The sequence below is a fragment of the Takifugu flavidus genome, chromosome 3 (genome assembly GCF_003711565.1).
Source record: "Takifugu flavidus isolate HTHZ2018 chromosome 3, ASM371156v2, whole genome shotgun sequence".
Lineage (NCBI taxonomy): Eukaryota > Metazoa > Chordata > Actinopteri > Tetraodontiformes > Tetraodontidae > Takifugu > Takifugu flavidus.
In genome coordinates this window covers 1,131,494-1,150,946 of record NC_079522.1, presented here as the reverse complement: position 1 = coordinate 1,150,946, position 19,453 = coordinate 1,131,494, and the positions used below count along the sequence as shown (strand labels likewise).

General features: G+C 49.8%; 4 protein-coding genes and 1 long non-coding RNA gene across 6 annotated transcripts; 3 read left to right on the top strand and 2 right to left on the bottom strand.

Moving 5' to 3' along the window:
* Positions 1-2,097: 2,097 nt before the first annotated feature.
* LOC130522027 (uncharacterized) lies at positions 2,098-4,481 on the bottom strand. Its single transcript, XM_057025936.1, has 3 exons — positions 4,313-4,481; positions 4,173-4,234; positions 2,098-3,953 (listed from the first exon to the last, which is right to left on the bottom strand). Exons 1-3 carry the CDS (start codon positions 4,336-4,338, stop codon positions 2,182-2,184), a joined length of 1,860 nt encoding a protein of 619 aa, XP_056881916.1. The 5' UTR covers positions 4,339-4,481; the 3' UTR covers positions 2,098-2,181.
* On the top strand, positions 4,093-6,298 carry LOC130522029 (uncharacterized). The gene is made up of 2 exons (XR_008949530.1): positions 4,093-4,409; positions 5,223-6,298. It is a non-coding gene; the product is annotated as an uncharacterized LOC130522029 (long non-coding RNA).
* Positions 4,555-5,626, bottom strand: si:ch73-335l21.4 (E3 ubiquitin-protein ligase-like). Its single transcript, XM_057025937.1, has 2 exons — positions 5,194-5,626; positions 4,555-4,779 (listed from the first exon to the last, which is right to left on the bottom strand). Exons 1-2 carry the CDS (start codon positions 5,624-5,626, stop codon positions 4,721-4,723), a joined length of 492 nt encoding a protein of 163 aa, XP_056881917.1. The 3' UTR covers positions 4,555-4,720.
* A 269-nt stretch (positions 6,299-6,567) lies between the features above and the next one.
* On the top strand, positions 6,568-9,271 carry si:ch73-335l21.2 (RING finger domain-containing protein). Its single transcript, XM_057025935.1, has 2 exons — positions 6,568-7,490; positions 8,279-9,271. The coding sequence occupies exon 2, from the start codon at positions 8,328-8,330 to the stop codon at positions 8,955-8,957; it is 630 nt and encodes a 209-aa protein (XP_056881915.1). The 5' UTR covers positions 6,568-7,490; positions 8,279-8,327; the 3' UTR covers positions 8,958-9,271.
* A 627-nt stretch (positions 9,272-9,898) lies between these two features.
* Positions 9,899-19,308, top strand: dvl2 (dishevelled segment polarity protein 2). Of its 2 annotated transcripts, XM_057025930.1 has the most exons (15): positions 9,900-10,410; positions 13,577-13,646; positions 14,586-14,740; positions 15,227-15,336; positions 15,481-15,610; positions 15,711-15,801; positions 15,882-15,951; positions 16,048-16,187; positions 16,263-16,339; positions 16,413-16,480; positions 16,552-16,686; positions 16,765-16,896; positions 17,233-17,409; positions 17,492-17,716; positions 17,793-19,308. In XM_057025930.1, the coding sequence occupies exons 1-15, from the start codon at positions 10,250-10,252 to the stop codon at positions 18,347-18,349; spliced, it is 2,298 nt and encodes a 765-aa protein (XP_056881910.1). In that variant the 5' UTR covers positions 9,900-10,249; the 3' UTR covers positions 18,350-19,308. The 2 variants fall into 2 exon arrangements, with proteins under 2 accessions (XP_056881909.1, XP_056881910.1); XM_057025929.1 differs by having other exon boundaries at positions 9,899-10,410; positions 16,552-16,896.
* Positions 19,309-19,453: the final 145 nt, after the last annotated feature.

Here is a 19,453-nt window from a genome sequence, read left to right as displayed (position 1 = left end):
AATTGTGCATCAGACAGTTGGCGTAACCCGACCTGCGAACGCGACAGCCGATGAATTCATTTCCAGCTTTCCTCTTCCTCACCACCCACTCTTTTTCACAGTGTACTCAAGCCAAACAAAAAGCCTTTCTCCAACGCGTCCCCTTCTTCCTCCTCCTCCTCCTCCTCCTCCTCCTCCTCCTCCTCATCAGCACCGTCTCACCCTTTCTCTCCACTTCTAAGTGAACGTTTGCTACAGTTGTAGATTTTCCTTTACTCCAAGGCTGCATATGAGATGAGCCGGAGAGGACGAAAAAAAAATGGTGTGGGTGAGTGAGGGGGGGTGTGACGGGGGAGAGGGGGGGGACCGTGAGGCCTCTGCTTTATTTTTCCTTGAAAGCTCCCTGAAAACCACAGACACATGGTACAGAATTCCCCTCAGAGTGCAGGAAGGGGGGGCATCGCTTTGCCAGTGAACAACACACACACACACACACAGGAAACTGAACACTCAGCCACACAAAAGGCAGCACAAAAAGAGGGGAACTTTGAAGGAGCCGGCAGGCCAGCGCCTCGACATGTCGGCACGCGGAAGCTTCCAAACATCACCTAAATACCTCTGAGCTCTATGGGAACGCCGCCGGCCTCACTTTCCACGGGGATTGGTGGTGACAGCGGAGAGACGGAGGTGGCGGCCCCGATTAGCACAACCTGCAATTTGATGGAAGTTGACTGGCAGGTCCCTGGAACTTTCCCGCCCTTTTTCTCCTTCGCGGGGCCCCTTTCGGCTCTGAACTGGTGTTTGGGTGGAAAACGAGGATGAATGTGACTAAAAGCTCGTTATTTCACGTGAAATAGGGCAACTTAATTCTTTTGATGCTTCTCTAAAGGCAGATCATCTAAGATGTCGTTAGCATTTTAGCACAGCAGTGTGTTTCATATTGAAGCTAATTTATAAAATGGGTAGCGTATAAAATCATTTTATAAGCTAGAGGATGCTTTTTACTTGCATCCAACACAGAAACTTTGATTTGAACTCATAAATAATCCATAAACCTTCTTAGAAACTTGGTTAGTGAGAGCGAAGCTAATTTATTCGATTTTAAAGTCGCGACCATTCCTTAAATCAATCATCTTTATACGTAGTCATCATTATCCAGGACGCCACGCGAGGACAACAGATGAAAGGACACAAAGCACGCGAGCGCCATCTACTGGTTCCCTGGCAACTACTGTTTTTGGGTCGCCGTATAAATAACTCCCGATTTGATTGACAGGACGGATTAGCATAATTTGAAGGGATTCCAGTAGAAAATGTTTTGAAGTTGGTTTAAATGAATAGGGTGAAAACAGCATAATGACCTGTTTTCTTCATTTCCTCCTTTACGCTGTCATTAATGGTTTTTCCATGTGGGGGGGAGGTTTTTCCACTCTTTGTAATCCCAACATGCAGGAATCCTCTTTAAAAGAGGAGACAGAAAATTCGTGTCAGCAGGCTGGAAAAGCTGCTGCTTGCCTGAAAAATGAGGACACAGGGAATGGGAATACAATTTAGCTAAATTTAGCTAAGAAAAAAGGCTCATGTGAGCTTAAATGTCCTGTTTTGAGCTAAATGTTCGAAATGCTTTTTCCACATCTTAAGGTTAAAGAGAAGGCAACGAGAGCTACTTAAAGGATGTAATTTAATAAAAATGCCGTGTTGCCAGTGGTAATTACATAATCCACAGTCCAGATTTAAACCATTCCCTGCGTTCCCTCCTCATCTGCTTCCCAATGCCAGACGCGATTTTGAAATTATACCGAAGCAGTCGCAGGAAATCGACTTCATTTAATTTGAAAAGAAAATACTCAGAAAGGAAAGATCTGTCGTCGTTTCCCAGAATCCATTTTGGTTTACTCTCATTTCAGATAAAGAAAGCAGCTGCGGCATTTAGAGCGCTAAGCTTATGATTTAACATTAACGCACATCTGTCTCTAATATACTGATCTTTCCCGAAAAAGTGAATAAACAAAGTGAGAATCTTTTAAGGGAAATTTAGTCCATTTGCATTGCTGTTTGGTTTATAAAAACAGGATAAGTTTGCCAGTCTCTTCTGAAAACAGCCAAAAATCACACAACTTCTGCATAATTCATAGTTTTTATTGCCTGGTGGTTCGTTGACCTCCAGGAGATCAGAAGGCCTCCGTTTTCGGTCCAGTGGCCTCATGTTTCTGTCAGCAGGGTCATAGCTGGAGCATCCTCAGCAGCTAGCATCTTAACGGTGACTCCAACGCCGCTAAAGGAAGCCTTTCCCAGAACATCGGTGTAGTTGAAGGACCACAGCCCGGCGGGCCGAGCAGGCGCCCTTGAAATGGCCGCGTTTGTGGCATCTGTCCGTGTGGATTGATGGGATTTGCTGGGTGGTTCTGGCTTGGCTGCTACCTCTGTTTGGTTTCCCGCTGTTCCGAAATTACACGGGGAGATTCTGGGATGGTTTTGTTCTTTGAACTCCTGGTGGGTTTGGTTGAGGTGAAGTGTCAAAAAGGTGAAGATCTTGCGGTTCTTCCTGTATCTGTCGAGGGTAAATTCCTCCCCCGCCTCGGTGCTTCCGTTGGTCTTTGAGGGCACCTTTGGGTCTTCTCTTCTAATCTCACCTGTCGCAGAGACGTCACCGGCACCTGCCCCTGTTCCTTTGTACCACCTGTGAATCTGGCCCTTTTCCGGTCCCCAGATGTGCGAGTTTGTCTGGAAAAATCCCTCCAAACCCCTCTGGACTTTGACTGGCTTATCTGACTTGTGAATCAAAGGTTTGGCTCCCTCATGTGTTGAAGAGTCAAATCCTTGGAGCCTGGAAATTCTGTAGGTGTTGAAATGTCTTTGGTGCGGATTGCTTTCGTTTACACTTCCAGGAACCCGTAGGTGGCTCTCCTTTGATCCTGGAGTGAATGGTTTTTGAGCAGTCAAGGAAGGATCCCTCTGTGCACCTTCCTGTTTTTCTCTTTGGCTAAACCTGTACTTTGCTAACAAGGCTGGGTACAAGTTTGACATTGTGAACCTTCCTTTATCGAAACCCCGCTGTCCCGGGTCCTCTTTAGACGGCTCCTTGTTGGCTCCACGCGTAAGATGCTCAAATCCTCTGTAGCCAAAGAGTCTTTTTGAGGTTTGTGTGGGTTTGGAAACATGTGTCGCCCCCCCGCTAACGTGGCTGTTTACTGCAGCTTCCTGGCTGCTAGCAGCATATCCAGCCTCTGCACCTTTGGCAGGATGCGCAGGCGTTTGGGTTTTTGCTGAGCCCCTCCGCTGGTCTCTGCTGAAAATGATGGCAAAAGAGGCCGGTTTAACTGTTTTAGTGGAATTCTGAGGCTGGTTGAACAGATATGACTGTCCCCACGGGATCTTCTTGTTCCTTGAGTAGATCTGATTGATTTCCATTGGTGGTACTTGTGGTGCGGGCTGACGTCCAGAGACCAACAACTGGCTTATTTTTAGTCCTTCGTACGGTCTCATCGTGGCCATCTTGTTTTTCTCTTTATAACCACCATAATCGCGTTCTGGTATTTGCTGCAAAGTCCCCAAATAGCTAGCATAGCTCTGAACTCGGCTGCCATAGGGTTTCCTGGTGCCATCCGGGCCTTGAGAAGGTTGCCAGAGCCTGGAGGACTCCTGGAAAGATGACTTTCTCGTGATTTCTCTTGCCTTTACGCCAGAGTTTCCTCCACTGTGACGACCGTCGTGGCCTCGTCCTTTCTGTTGGAAGTGGCTCGTGGGAATGCTGCCCGCTGGCCTCGCTCGCATTCCCGCCACTCCAGCACGAGACTTTCTGTCGTCAGCAAAGTTGCGATTGTAACTCAAGCCCGGTGGATTGTTGGCAGTTGCTGACATTTCCTGACTTGGAGCTCCTCCAAAGGTCCCAGTTTGACTTGATGAACGTTGGTGACCAGTAAAACGAGAACGTTGATGGCTGTGCAGAGGCGTATTGGACACATCATGAGTCACTGGGACAGAGTGGAAAGAAAGAGGGAGATAGGGAGGACATCATTCACTGGATGGATGTTCTTTGATGCGTTTCTCTGCGTTTTTGCTTTGATCTGACGTGCCCAGGACCCTAAAGGCAGCTGCTTGTCCATTAGGTTTGTGATGGACGTTCAGCGGCACTTTGGCCCTCAACCTCCTGTCAGATGAGCTCTGTGAAGCCGCGGCCTCTTTGTTCTCACCTCTTGCAGTCAAACACGAGGTGAACGACAGCACAGCTGCGCAGACGAGCGCAGCCGAGGGCCTGCGGGGAAGCACAAGGACACTGCTGGAAGGGAGCTACGGGGAACAGTTTGAATTTGTACGAGAGGGTGAGATTTACCTTGAAAAGGGAGAGTAGTCCAACATTTTGCTGGAGCTGCTGCTGCTGCTGCAGGTTGGGAGGCTGATTGGAGTCAACGCTCTTCACCTGAGCCCAGGTGAGGCACTTCCTGGGCGTGTGTGTGAAAGGCAGCTTTCTAACCTTTTAAAAACAGCCTTCACAATCTGGCGGAACCACGTTTGAACCTTGTAGTTTTCAGCATTTTTAGTGACTCATTGAATAAATTCAGCCATAGAAGTAAGTACTTCAAAGCATTTATTTTTTCTTTGATTTTTTTCAAAATACATAAATATAAAAGAATAAATATTGTGTGCTTTACATCATTACATCATCAGTGTTTTGTGTGCTCGTCAGAAACAATGATATAAATAGAATCACATTATCCAGGGTAGGGAAGCTCCAGAACCCTCAGAACATGAGGCAGGACATCATGGTGAGGGTGCTGAGGTCCGTGCTGGTGAGAGGGTCTGCAAAAAGAACAAAAAGACTCCACTCAACTAACCTATTTGAAAGAAATGTGGTACACTTAACAAATATTCTGGGATAAACCCCAGGGAGGAGCCGCAATCTAGCACGTCCTGACAGGAAAGAGTTGGTGTTTTGTTTTTCCACTGTTGCTATAGCGATGCCGTAAATTTTAGTTTCAGCCCAAACTGGATTTCTCTACTATTTCGGGAGGGCACACAACATAAATGAACCAAGAAGTTCAGGTCTAAAAAGGTCTAAAAAGTTAAATAAAGTTTTGCTTAACTTTTAACACATAATCACAATTAGAAGTTCATTCATCAGGATAATGAACTAATTTGTAAATATATCCAACTTGACTGAAAGATAAACGGCTGAAATATATGAGTGACCTCCGTTTAAACTCTCACACGTACCTTCCTGGTCCCCGTTTATCTTCCGCCAGACTTTTTTCCAGGACCGGCGGAGCCGCGCTCCTCTGCTGTCCGGGAACGGCGCGCTCTCCTCGGCTGGAGTATCTGGACGCGCCCGCTCCTCCTCCGCCGCCTTCATTTCCTCCTCTTCCGCCTCCTCCTCCTCCCGGTCGAGGACTCCCGCTGCCACCAGCCGCTCCAGGACGGCCTCGTCGACCCGCAGCTCGGCTCTCACCCGAGCCTCCGCGGATATGGAGGTGGTGTTTCGGCACAGCGGGCAGGTGATGGACCGGGGCCCCTCCTCGGACCCCTGCGTCCGTGACAGGAGCAGCAGGCAGCTCTCGCAGAAGCTGTGGTGGCAGCGGAGCTCCCGGGGACACCGCCGACCCGCGTTAAAGGTCCGGTAACAAACTCCGCACTCAAGATCGGAACACATGTCAGTGGATTTGGGTCTGGGTCGAATGGAGAGTCCCGGCTGAGCTGTCTGGACTTATAGCTGAGCAGGGAGGACGTGTGTGGGTGGAGGACAGACTGCATCGTGACTCAGATCGGGAAAATACATCAAAACCAACAATGAGAATCTGACTCATCGAAGTTTAAAATAACAATGATGTAACGAAACTCAACACCGCCTGGGAATCCCGATCCTTTTCCTGAGCCGATCCTTTGGCTCAAAGGACAGAATGCGGTCTGACGTCACAATTTGCTCTTCAACAAAGTGGGAATCGTCACTTTTCCAAAGGGATAATCAGGGAAATAAGTCTAAGATCGCTCGTGCTGGATATTAGAGAACAAATGTCAACACAATGTGTCACCGGTGTGCGGGTATTTGTTGACTTTAGTGTAAAGAAATGAGGAAAAGATCCCTAAAATGTATTTTTAGATGTTCTGTTCAGATCTACTGTCCCCTCTGAAGTTGCCCAGACCTTGACCTTTGACCTCAGAATAAAAATTCACTATTTTTTTTGTTTTGTTTTGTTTGCCAAAATTTAAGTCATGAATAAGATTGTTTGAAAATCATTCACAGTTCCTGTCTTGGATCGGTTCAAAGAGCCGGCTCGTTCAAAAACAACATCTCAATAAAAACTCATAAACAGATTAACTCACAGATTAGACGATATTAGCGTGTTGAGTTCTGTGGGTATTTGGCCCCGCCATTGATTATAATCTAACTTAAATTCATGTGTGTGTATCTGTGTGTGTGTGTGTGTGTGTGTGTGTGTGTGTGTGTTGTGTGTGTGTGTGTGGTGTGTGTGTGTGTGTGGCGTCACAGCCCCCTTGCAGAGTTTTTACTCTAAACAACCGCCCACTTTTCCCTTTTATGGTCATTCCCACTCAGATGTGGGCCAAGATTCACAGGCGTGTGCTATTTGTGCTGGTGCAGACAGTAAAACCCCTTTGTTAAGAAGGACCTTCCTGCTATGGGTGTGTTGGTCTTACAGTAAGTTACGCTCTGTTGTCAAACCTGGGGTGAATTAGCAATTATTTACATCCCACGTGAAAATAACTAATTTCTGGAGCTGTTTGTCTTGTAAGACGAGACAAAACCATCTATTACTTCTGAAACATCATCAGAAAAAAAGCAGTTTTCACATTTTTCAGTGCTAGATTGGGTGATCTTCTCACTGACCAGTATGACACCAGCGCCCAGTGATGATTTCCAGTAAAGCAGATGTGGCCCGTTCATCTCCAGCTTCAGCCTTCTGTGGGCCCCCAGCCCCCAAAAGTATTGGGGAAAAAAGGGAAAAACGACCAAGCACGATGGCGCCAACACACAGGTGAGCTGAGGTGAGGTCAGAGATGTTCACTGACCCCGTTGTGCTGGTTTCACCTCTGAAACTTGGGAAAGCGCAGATTATCTTCCTGGTAAGATGATAATTAACGTCATATCGTCAACAGCGAGGAGTTGGTGCTGTGCACCTGAAACAGAAGGGATCTTAATGTTCGCCTCTTCTTCACATTCGCCCAAACAATCAGTCGGTGTGGTGAGATAATAACACCATTCGACGCCCTCGGGAGGCTAATCTGTCATTTTGTGCCTTGTGTGTCCTGGTTGCCTTCGCATCACCGGGGGTTTAATTACAGCTGAGCGTGATGCCCCGCGGGAGACGGCGGCGGCAGCGGCAACACAGCAGAACCGGTCGAATCAGGTGAGATGGAGGTTGGACGCGGGGAGGTGAGCGGCAGGCCAAGCTCAGACACGTAGCAGCAGAACCGGAGCGCGCTCTCTGATGAAGGAAGCGAGGTCAGTAGAGGTGGCCATCAAAGAGTCCAGATCAAAGGTGGCATCTGCAGCGGCGGTAGGTGGCTCTTTTATCTGCTTCCTTGCATGAAACGATGGATCGGTGCCAGTTTTTGCTCTGGGGCCGACATGAGAACAAGACGGCCGACATAGCAGCCCATCCGATTGATCGGTTTATCGATACGGAGGTTTTAGATGGAATTCGAATCTTTATCGTTGTCGTAGGAATTCAGTCCTGTCAATGTGTGTTTGGCTTCAGGCGATGCGTTGCCGTGCACCAAGTCAGCAGAGGGTCAATGCTTAGCAATGATCCCTGTGGGACGCCACCTGTTTTCGTGCAGAATTCTGATTTTAGCAACAAAAACTCATTGAAATTAATGATGTCTTCTGAGAATACAAACAAACAGGCCAACATCTAGTTTAACTTCACTTTAGAGGCAAGCTTTAGATAGCTGGTAGCATTTATGACATCGAATGGCATCGCCATCCCACTCACACATACTACATTACCCAGCTGTCTAACCCAAACCAAAACGTCCCTGCTTTCCAAAAATGTCCTCACTTTGCTGGCAGAAGAAGGATTTTGGTCCTCATTCTGTAGCAAATACAAGAACACACACACTTTGAGACTTCCTTGTTCCTTTCCCAGCATGTTTGTTTTCCTAAACTCCTGGATGTGCCAGCTAACCCCTCAGTGGGGCCGTCATTTGCATGCAAGATGTGCGGTTAAATGGATAAACGCTGTGACTCATGCTCGATGGAATCCCCTCTTAAAACAAAGCTGTGTGGGGGTAGAGGGGTCGGACTTTAGACTTTAGGACTGCTGAACTTGTTTTATCTTGCCAGGTCTGCACTGAATTGTTTGGCATCGCTGGCCTCCAAGCACGGCCCCATCATGACCGGGGACGTCGTCCAAGTCTGTCAGCAGGAGGGTCCCGACGCTGGGGTCCCGGGCTCCGGCACCTCCCCTGAGGAGCCTGTGGATGTCGAATGTCCCGTCTGCTACCAAGAGTACAACCATTACAATAAGTGTCCCCGTATGCTCAGGTGCCACCATGTTTTTTGCACCGAATGCCTCCAGAGAATCCAGCTCTTACCCTTTGACCCCACACACCTCCACAGCCCACCAGCTATCCCCTGCCCCCTCTGCCGCTGCCTCACCCCCCTGGAGGCTGGTGACGATGCCCTGTCTTTACCCTGCAACTCCCGCATCCTGGCCAGGCTGCCCCACGTAGCCTTCTGCCTGCCCGGGACCGTGGCGACGTTCACCCAGAGAGTGGTGCTGTCCCTGGAGGCTGACAACAGGGATGCCCACTTTATCATCCTGCCCACCGTGAGCCTGAGGGTGCAGCAGATGTACCCGAGCAGGGTGTCGGGCCTGGTAAGCGAGGACGAGGCCATCCAGCAGAGCACGAGGAAGCTGTTTTATGTGCAGCTGCTGGCGGTCACCTTCTGGGTTCTGTTTGTGATCACCTGCGTGGTTGGAGTGGTGTTCGGTCCACATTTCTTCAGAAAGAAGTTTTAAAGAGGACGAAGTGAGAGAAGAAATGCTCCCCCTATTGGGCGTTTTAATCTATTTTATAACTAAAAAATGTTTTTTTCCTTCTAGCTAGAGAATTTTAGGTAAATAATGTTTTTTTTCATACATGATTAATTTCTAGTTTTATTTAGCTTTCCTGGTTGCTAGGAAGTCTTAATTTTCAATAAAAAATAAATGGAAAAACATTTTGGCCTGCAGCTACATCAGTTACTTTAACTCAAGGAGTCATGAATGTGTTAAGGGTTTTAAAATTGTAGCCTGTTTCAAACCTTTAAATAAAGTAAATAGATAAATGTGGACTCATTGGATTAATTCTTCATTTTAACATTTGAAGAAAGACCATCATTTTTGCAATCACCAATTCTTATAATTTGTGGTTACTATGCGAGGAAGGTTGGAAAAAAATGGACTTTTACAAAGTTATTTTGCTCCAACGTTTTTCTTAAATGATCAACCGTTATTGTTCTATAACATTACTGAATTTAATGTCACGTCTCGTTTGCTTGTCCAGACGTAGAAATTCACTTTTACAACAGCGTCTGACAAATTCCAGAGCTGAGGTCAAAGCAGGTGACGCGTTTAGCATAATGCTAATTGGCATGTAATTTAAACCCGGAAGCACTTTAATAATTGTGTTTTGATAAATATCGGGCGGAAAGTGAAAGTTAAAAGTTTTCCGTTCCTAATTTAACGCCAGGACGGGAGTGGGTTAATGACGGGAGTGAATTAATGATGGGAGTGAGTTAATGATGGGAGTGAATTAATGATGGGAGTGAATTAATGATGGGAGTGAGTTAATGATGGGAGCGGGATCACGTGCGTCCACAGCGGGGGCGGCGTGCGTGATGACGTCACACGCCGCGTTGGCTCACCCAAAAAAAAAAGTGGCGAAAAGTTTTCAGACCCCCCCCCCCGCCCTCCACCCCCACCTCCCCGTGTGTTTTTGTTGGGGGAAAAAGTTGCCTGCAGTTCGGTCGTGTGGATGTAGCGCGTCCGTCGCCTCTTCGGCGCTCGTTAAGCGGAGGGAATGCGAGTTTTTGGCCGCCGTGTAGCCGGAGAGCGAGCTTCCGAGTGTGGGTCCCAGCGCCGCGCGTCCTCTGGCTCGGCCCCGAAAATCTCAGCGGCCGTCACCGTTTCACCTCTGCCGCCTCGCTAGCCAGCGAGCTAGCCCCGCCGCTAGCCAGCTAGCAGCCCGACAACGGTAACGCTACCTCGCCTTGATTAGTGGCTCTCTGGTGGTTCGGTTCCAGCTTGGACAGAAAAAAAAAAGAACAGCCATGGCGGAAACCAAAATTATTTATCACATCGACGAAGAGGAGACGCCGTATTTGGTGAAGATCCCCATCGCTGCCGAGAATATAACTTTGTTGGATTTTAAGCAGGTCCTGAACAAGCCGAACTACAAATTCTTCTTCAAGTCCATGGATCAGGATTTCGGGTGAGCCGCTGCGACCTCTTTTCCCTTCGACTTTCTTTTGGCTTTTGCGTGGAGAACGAACCAAAACGTGCCGCGAATAACCGAGATCACAAGACTGCCAAGCAAGAAGCTCTCGGTTCTGTGTCGTGGACTTTGCTGAAAACGCGATAAATGACTGCGGGTTTCTCAGAATTAGACGCAAAACTGCCATTTTGTGAGGGGGGGAAAAAACCTGGACGATAACATTTACTTTTCTCCAAAGTCGCTGCATTCGTCATGGAATTAGTTTTGGGGTGTGTTTGTGTAATCTCCCATTCGAACCGGTCCGATTAGCATCTCCCAGCAAAAGCTGCTTTGCCTTCTGTCCCATCATCTTTTTCACCCTCTTCTTCCCCCTGCAGATGTTTAGCACAAGGACTTTATGGGAACTAACATCACCTCCCAGTTCTGAGCCCAGTGAGAACAATAAGGTCACCGGGTCCAGTGGGACCGGTCCGTTCGCCTAAACTGCAGCATTTGCTGGTGTTTTCCATCCGTGTGGAATCTGAGGTGGCGCAGATGATGAAGCTACAAGTGGTTCTATAAATACCCCAGGCACGCAGGCCGGGGCATTTCTTAAAAGCACCATCATCACAATGGGAGACGTCCCCTGTCCCCGCTGCCTTTCTCCACTAATCCCCGTCTCTCCCGCCCTCCTCCGGCCCGTCGTCTTGTGAAACCCTCTCCTTTTCTTCCCCTCGGGACCCAGGCCAACGTTTTGTCTCCCCTCTTTAACACTCCGGCCCACCAGACTTCCTTTCAGTCCCCTCGGTTCCCTCCCTTCCTTGCAACCCTTCCCCCCCCCCAGAAAAAGGCTGTCTGATCGTCCCTATCAATTAATCTTTCTCCCCCCACCCCGGAGTGCCTGCTGTGTATTTTCCTGTGGAGGAATGCACGTTTGTGGTTTGCTCACCCAGTGAGACCCCCAGGGCCTCTGTTGGCTCCATTGTGTTCTTGGATGAATATTAAAGCCCCTTTATTTCTTGGGATGGCACCATCGGGGGCTCTGCCATGTGGAAATGTCAAAATAAAGCGGTTTGCTACCTGGGCTGCTGGCTTTTTAGTGTTTTCACCTAAATTTCTGCTTTTTTCTGCAGAATTAATGGACCTAAGTTAGGAACTGGAGCAAAACTAGTCCCTGTTGGTCCCCGTGGAACCAAAGGATCAAGATGGCATCGTTTTTCAGGGCTTACCCCCCCCCTTTTCTCATTGTTTACCCCAATTACAGTTCGACGCCCCGCCAGGCGTTTTGCATGAAGTCCAAAAATCCCAATAAATGACGTCTTTAACTAGTTTGCGATCTGGATCCGAGCCCAACGTTAGGTTTGTCAGTCCGGTGGAACTGGTGTTGGGGGGCCGGGCAGCCCCGATGATCGGCGCCATCATCCCAACCCTCGGTGATAAACACAAGAGGTTCCTTTGCTGCTTCGCGTTAGCAATTAGCTCAACAGCCTGTCGCCGGCTGAGTGCACTTATGTCGAGAACGGTGCAGCTAATTAACTGAGGAAATCTGCCGTCTGCTTTTAGACCCAGAGTGTGCTAGTTTTAATCCCCCCCCAGGTAATTATTTGAACATGACTAGCCTTATCGCAGCCCGCGCCGGAATTTACAAGTCCACTGTCAAATTAAGAGCTCTGTGCAACCAGAGAAGAAGTGATTACCTTTTGACCTCTCGCGCCTGTAACGAGCGAGCGAAGAGTGTGTTTCCTGGTGGCGACATGTTGTTGGGGGGGGGGGGGGTCTTTCAAAGGCCCAGTTAATCTGAAATATATCTGTCCAAGTTCAGACGAGAATTTTCAAACACTCTCGGCGTCAGCTGTCCAATCAAAGCAGCTGCCCCCCCCCCTCCAAGACCCAGGGGTTGAGAGCGCAACAGTGTGTTTTCATTTTCCCTGGTAGGAGGCCAGCTGTCGGTGAGAGCTGTGTGTGGCAGGGGGGGGATTTGCAGAGCGGCACTGGGGCTGGAAACTTGTGGCTGGACGGGGGCCATTTGCTCGGTGTCCACATCGACAAGGAAGGGCTGTGTTGGCCCCGAGTTATTAGATATTCTTCTGCGTACATCTGCCACTTAGTGGGATCTGGGAACCATAAGTAAGATTAATGGTGAGGAAGGAGATGCTGTGTTGGCTTTTAGGAATTTAAAGCCAGCGGGGGACTGTGAAATGTATCTTGTAATAAATCCAGAAGGAGCGTCGACACGTTACAGGACCTCCTTTGTCGCGATACCTTGGGAAATGTCCTCTTTAAGAGTTCCTTATGTTTCTCAATCGGGTTGTCATGGTAACACGCAGGCTGCATTTTAACGCCAGGCCTGATAATGGCCGGACACCTAGACAGGCACTAAACGAGCCTCTAGAAGCCATCGGGCCATTTTTAGAATGAATCTCATATGTAAACGTAAAAGATTCACTGTTTATATCAGTGGGACATTTTGAGGAGGAGTTTTTGGGATGTTAATGCAGCACTGCAAGTAATTTAGCATGTGTGTGTGGTCACTTGTTTGTGTGGAGGCCCGAGGAATGAAGACAATTGCGTTCCCGGGATGAATGTTGCATCTGTTCATGCGTGTCTAGACGCAGAGTTTTGGCTCTACGTGTGTCAGAGGTGCTACTGGAGTCCCATGAATGAAAAGTTTAGTCAATATCTGGCAGTTGTGGAAGCCGAGCTTGGATTTTAACGTAATTTTGGGGGTTTGGGGAAGCCACGTGAGCCTCGCACGTCTGCCTGCAACAAATTCCCTGCGTCGCCGCAACAATCTGGCCTTGTGCTAACGCTCAGGCCACAGAACCAGCTCTTAGGAGCTGCTTACGACGGCCCGGTGGACCTCCACCAAGTCTGGAGACCAAGCTGGCAGAGCAGTCGTTCTCCGGAGGTAGAGGAGTCAAATATCTCCTGTGTGGCGCTGGTGTCCAGACCCTGCCCCCGGTAACTAGCGTAATGACCCGGGAGTGGGTGTTTAATGGGGGCAAATTACACAGTTGAATGTGGCTGTCTGTCTTTGTGACAAACGCTGAGGAAGAGTCCCGAGGAGGGATGAAAGGCAGGCACGTGTTCGGTCATAAACGTCCGTGTCATCTGTCCCCGCGTGAAGAATAATTGAGACGTTAATGCACTTCAATCCTTTCTCTTCTTTTTCTCCGTTTCTCAGGGTGGTGAAGGAGGAAATTTCCGACGACGGCGCCAAGCTGCCGTGTTTCAACGGCAGAGTGGTTTCATGGGTAAGACGCGATCGAGATGTGCATAATTAGCCTCCAAGCGACCGTGCTAACGGTGAGACGTGTCCCGTTTCCTCTGCGTTCGTGTAAGGATTTCTGTTTGGCTGGGCCTGAAAGTCCAGCGGAGCTCCCAAAAAAAAATCCCCAGAGCGCGCCGACGCCTCAACACATTACAATGCTAAATGTGGTTTGTGTTTGAGGAAGGCAAATGTTTCTCATCAAGCATGTGAGCTACAGCTCGCTACCCCTTTGTAGAATAGAACGTTTGCCAGGTACGTCTTTTCCTCGCGTCTCCCAGTTCTCCGCCAGATGGCTTTGTTGTCGCCTCCCGGCTCTGCAGCTTACATTTAAATCGAGATAAAACACCGATGCTGGCCCAGATCAGCCGGTTTGAGGCCAAGGCATCTGTTAAGTGCATAAGAAAGAGGGAGAGACATTTGGGGGGGTGGGACTCAGACAGCAGAGGTACTGATATGTGATGATCTGGCCAAGGCGGATGGAGGGGATCCCAGAAGAGGAGTGTTTGTGTGATGATGAAATGATCACCGGGGAAGGAATAGCTAGGGTGGAGAGGGGGACTCTTATATTTGAAGAGGTGGTGTTTTGTGTTGGATGAAAACGTTTAGAAAAGTTGAGCGCTGTGAGAGTGTGTGTGTGTGTGTGTGTGTGAGAGATTGTGTGTGTCGCAACTCTTGCTGCATAATGGATAGAGATGGCTTGAATGTGGGGTCGTGTTTCCGCCCCCGAGACATCCGACTGAAAAGGCTGCTCTGTTTGGGTGTCAAAGTAATTGACATCTTGCCTGCTTCCCTCTCCCCACACGTCCTTTCACTCCTCCTTTTCTCCCTCCGTACTTCACATCCTTTCTCCCCTCAAATGCTGCTTTCTTTTCCATTTTTTTGCACCCAAACCTGTCCTTTATTTCCCCCCTCCTTCTTCCAGTTGGTGTCTTCGGACGCCCCGGCAGCAGACCCTCCGGTGGCGGTCGTCCCTCCCGTGGAAACGACAGCCCAGCCTTCGCCGCCTCCCCCGCCCCTCCCACCCCCGCCTGCCGAGAGAACCGGGGGCATCGGAGACTCCAGGCCACCCTCTTTCCAGTAAGCAAAGCGCTCTTCTCTGTAATTACCTGCAGCACCGATCCCTTCTCCCACGGCAGTAACGAGGATACAGTATCTTTAACCCCCCCCAGTATCCACTTACAACAGCGAGGAGGCTGTAGATCATCTGAATCTGATCTTTCCTGGAACCGCCCTTCGTTAAGGGTTCGTGCTTATTTTCTCATTTGTGAATCTTTTATAACGTGAACTCTGCAGACTAGTCAAACCCGTCGGTGCAGGCGAGTGTTTGGACCTCCTCCCCTCCCTCTCTCGTGTCTCCCTTTAATCCGATTCCAGATGAAACAGTCTCTCTAACTGGAGCAAATGTGCGGTTTGAAGGCTCCGCCGCACAGGCCGTTTCTTCCCCTGCTGTATTTGGAGCTGGACCAGCACCATTCCCGCTCCTAGAAACCCAAACTTGATTTTACAGGGACGCGTCGTGACTGATAATGTTGTCGTTCTGGGTTTCTTTTTGTCTGTTTACAGTCCAAATGCGACGGGCAGCGTGGAGACCCTGGACGACCAGACCGAAACGGAGTCTGTGGTGTCCTTCAGGAGGGAGAGGCCTCGGCACAGAGAGAGCATGGAGCCGCACGGTGAGAAAACGCTTCCACCCACCAAACAATGGAAAGATGCCCATACAATTAACGAACGTTGGAGTCAAGGTGTTTAAACCAAAGGGGGGGTGGGGAAGCAAACCTGGGCCTGAACCAACACGTGTCCCTCGTCTGGTGTCACAGGTCCCCGCATGAACGGACAGAGTCGACTTGAGCGCCACCTGGCGGGCTATGAGAGCTCCAGCACGATGATGAGCAGCGAGCTGGAAACCACCAGCTTCTGTGACTCGGAGGACGATGACACCATGAGCAGGTGAGGAAGAGTTTTGGAAGGGAGGGGGGGTGTTCGGTGCATCTGGATAAAAGAGCATTTCAGCTTCACCGTCGCTTCCACCCGACGCTTGATGTTGCAGGTTCAGCAGCGCCACGGAGCAGAGCACAGCCTCCAGGCTCCTCAAACGCCACAGACGCCGCAGGAAACAGCGCCCCCCACGTTTGGAGAGGGTAATGCTCGCTCAGCAGAGGGGCTCGGGGATGCTTTGATGTGGCGGCGCGTGAGTTAAATGTACGGTGTGTGATTGCAGACCTCCTCCTTCAGCAGCATGACAGACTCCACGATGTCGCTGAACATCATCACCGTCACTCTCAACATGGGTCTGTAATTTCCTGGCGTTTCCTCTTTGAACCTCCGTGACTTCCCGGAAATCCCTCATTTGCTTGACGCCCTTCTGCTTTTCTCAACCTTGACAGAGAAGTACAACTTCTTGGGCATCAGCATCGTGGGCCAGAGCAACGAAAGGGGCGACGGGGGCATTTACATCGGCTCTATCATGAAGGGAGGGGCCGTGGCTGCCGACGGACGCATCGAACCCGGCGACATGCTGCTGCAGGTGAGGAAAACGCTGTCGGGCGGCTTCCCTCGATGTTCCTCATTCTAATCGTTTGTCGTTTTGAAATCCTGGAAGGTGAATGACATCAACTTTGAGAATATGAGTAACGACGACGCGGTGCGAGTGCTCCGAGAGATTGTACACAAGCCGGGGTGAGTCGCCGAATCCTGATCGGATGGCGTGGGTACTTCTAAAACCAGGCGTAATCATGATCGTCCTTTCCAGGCCCATCATCCTCACTGTGGCCAAGTGCTGGGACCCTTCTCCTCAGGGCTACTTCACGCTGCCCCGCAGTGAGTGCACAGCTTCTGCCTCCCCTCCGTGGCTGAAGGTGGGTCTTTAACTGTCTTCTCCGCCCCTGCAGATGAACCGGTCCGACCCATCGACCCTGCGGCGTGGGTGAGTCACTCCGTGGCGATGACCGGGGCCTACCCGCCGTTCCCCGGCAGCTCCTCCCTCAGCACCATCACCTCCTCCTCCTCTGTGACCGAGACCGAACGTGAGAGCCTCCCCTTTCGCTTTCCGAATCAGTCCGATGTTAGGCTCCCGCCATTCATTCCCTCCCGTCTTCTCCCAGGATTCGACGACTTCAACCTATCCCTGCACTCCGACATGGCTTCCGTTGCCAAGGCTATGGCCTCACCAGAGTCGGGTCTGGAGGTCAGGGACCGCATGTGGCTTAAAATCACCATCCCGAATGCTTTTCTCGGTAAGACTGCAGCAGAAACGAGGAGGGAGCGCTGCAGCGCTGTTGAGCTGTCTGTGTTAAACCCGCCTGACTTGGGGGCGGAGCCAAAGTGCAACTGTGAATGTCTGTTTTGCCTCAGAACATCTAAATTGGAATCACCTGCAGGTGAATCACAAGCTGAAAAACTCCACGTTTGTGGTCTTTGGAGTGAAAATATAATGGATCTAATTTTAAGTGTCATTTCTGGCAGCTGATAGAATATTCTTGGCCTGAATGAGCCGTCGTTTTAAATCCCTTTTGATCATAGCGGTAACCGTTTAAAACCCTAAAGCCCTCATGCTGTCCACGCTGGAACAGGTTCAGACGTGGTGGAGTGGCTCTTCCACCATATCGAAGGATTCCAGGACCGCCGCGAAGCCAGGAAGTACGCCAGTAACCTGCTGAAAGCCGGCTTCATCAGGCACACGGTCAACAAGATCACCTTCTCGGAGCAGTGTTACTACGTCTTTGGAGACTTAAGCGACTGTGAAAACTGTGAGTAGACGGCGAAGAACGCTTACGGTGCCGAATCGCGCGCGTTCCGTCTTCACTCCCTCCGCTCTTGCCTCCCGCCCAGACATGGCCAACCTGACCCTGAATGACAACGATGGCTCCAGCGGGGCCTCGGACCAGGACACTTTGGCCCCCCTGCCTCTCCCTGGGGCCTCCCCGTGGCCCATGATGCACACGTTCCCCTATCAGCCCTACCCGACGCACGCCTTCTCCAGCCAGCCCCCACCGTATCACGAGCTGTCCAGCTACAGCTACGCCCCCGGCAGCACCGGCAGTCAGCACAGCGAAGGTGAGCGCCGGGACCGGCCGAAGTTGGAATTTTAAACCCGCTCACGATTTGATTGAAAACTTCTTCCTGTCCACAGGCAGCCGGAGCAGCGGGTCCACAAGGAGCGAGGGAGACCGGCGCCGCACGGCTAAAGGTCCCGGCAGCACCGTGGGCGGAGGTGACAAATCCCCCTCGGCAGGGGGAGAAGGAGGAGGAGCAGACTCGCGCTCTGGCAGCGGCAGTGAATCGGAGTACTCCACCCGCAGCAGCCTGAGGCGTGGCCATGGTTCCGCTGCTCCCAGCGAGCACAGCCATGCCTCCTCACAGCGATCGCATCACCACCGCATGGCGCCGCCGCCCCACTTGTCCCCGTACCCGCCCGGTATCTTGCCGTACAACCCCATGATGGTGATGATGGTACCCCAGCACCCACATCCGGCCATGGCGGCCGCTCACACTCTCCCTCACCCGCAGCAGATGCCCACAGCCATGCATCCGGCTCTACCGCCGCCACCCTCCTCCACTCCAGGCGGGCCTCCCGGAGCCCCGCCCACCCGCGACCTGGGCTCCGTGCCCCCCGAGCTGACTGCTTCGCGCCAGTCGTTCCACCTGGCCATGGGCAACCCCAGCGAGTTCTTTGTGGATGTCATGTAGATTTGGAGGTGGCCTTTATGTGAAGTTAGTGTACGGTTCTGAGGATCTGATGGTGGCCTTTTCAGCTCTCACGGGCCTTTTGGATGAAGGGCACTTGCTGCAAATTTGGTGAGAACAGGGTTTAAAATTAAGTAGAAAAAGACAAAGTAAAAACAAGGAGAACCGACTGCTTGGTTCCTCCTTCAAATCCACTAAGTGCTGTTTTATTCCGGTTACACACCCAGAGAAAAACAGCTGGATGTTGCGATAGTGTTTTTTCCTTAGAGGCAGGTTCTTGTTAGGAGGGGGAGAACCTTCTCCAAATGGACTTTGTGCTGTCCATCCGTGATGTGCACTGACTCCAGTTTAACGCTAGAGGGTGCCATAAACGCTGTGTACGTGATGTGGGTACAATCCTAGACCCTGTTGGTATGGCAATACCATATTCAGTATAACGAGTGCCTTATTAGCATTTTTAAAAAGATATTTTCACACTACAGGTACAACACATTGTTTGACAGTAATGATCCACACTACAGAACTATAAATAATGTGAAACTAAAAATGGTCCAAAAATGTCAGAAATGTGTTTAGTAATCACTGTCTAGTGGCCTAGTTGTCAAATAACTTCTATTATGAGTTCTTGAGTGGGGCTGTAGAGGTTTAAAGGTACTAATAGATGGAAACAATGCGCTGAAAGTGGTACTTTTGCATTATATATTGTGTATATCTTTAAGTAACTGTGATCCAAACACTCCAGCTCCCTGTGCTTTTTTTTTTTATTTTTATGTTACTGACTCACATTATCCAGACCTTTCATTGTTGTATGAGTGACTATATCGATCATGTGTAACCAAATTGTAAAGGTGCTAAATGAAGAGTCAAAAAGAACTGACAATGACTTCGGTCTCAATGTTTGATGTCATATCACCACCTTTGTGTATTTGAGAATAAATTTGATACTTATTGTTTGACCTAAAGTATTAAGGTTTTTTTTAATGCCAAAATCGAGAAGATTTTGAAGATGTTGCATGATATCATGAAGTTCAAATACATTAACCTACAGTTTACATAGGATATCATCAATAAACACACTTAAATAAAATTAATTGTTTGCAAGTGGAA

What these genes read in the sequence shown, in the direction of transcription:
- si:ch73-335l21.4 (XM_057025937.1), bottom strand. Translation starts at nt 5,626, where the DNA reads ATGTGTTCCGATCTTGAGTGCGGAGTTTGTTACCGGACCTTTAACGCG. An exon ending in GATAAACGGGGACCAGGAAG is followed by an intron (nt 4,780 to 5,193) that starts GTACGTGTGAGA and finishes TTCTTTTTGCAG; the next exon opens with ACCCTCTCACCAGCACGGAC.
- si:ch73-335l21.2 (XM_057025935.1), top strand. Translation starts at nt 8,328, where the DNA reads ATGACCGGGGACGTCGTCCAAGTCTGTCAGCAGGAGGGTCCCGACGCT.
- dvl2 (XM_057025929.1), top strand. Translation starts at nt 10,250, where the DNA reads ATGGCGGAAACCAAAATTATTTATCACATCGACGAAGAGGAGACGCCG. An exon ending in CTTAAGCGACTGTGAAAACT is followed by an intron (nt 17,410 to 17,491) that starts GTGAGTAGACGG and finishes CCTCCCGCCCAG; the next exon opens with ACATGGCCAACCTGACCCTG. An exon ending in CGGCAGTCAGCACAGCGAAG is followed by an intron (nt 17,717 to 17,792) that starts GTGAGCGCCGGG and finishes TCCTGTCCACAG; the next exon opens with GCAGCCGGAGCAGCGGGTCC.
- LOC130522027 (XM_057025936.1), bottom strand. Translation starts at nt 4,338, where the DNA reads ATGTTGGACTACTCTCCCTTTTCAAG. An exon ending in GACTACTCTCCCTTTTCAAG is followed by an intron (nt 4,235 to 4,312) that starts GTAAATCTCACC and finishes GCTTCCCCGCAG; the next exon opens with GCCCTCGGCTGCGCTCGTCT. An exon ending in CTCGTGTTTGACTGCAAGAG is followed by an intron (nt 3,954 to 4,172) that starts GTGAGAACAAAG and finishes ACTCTGTCCCAG; the next exon opens with TGACTCATGATGTGTCCAAT.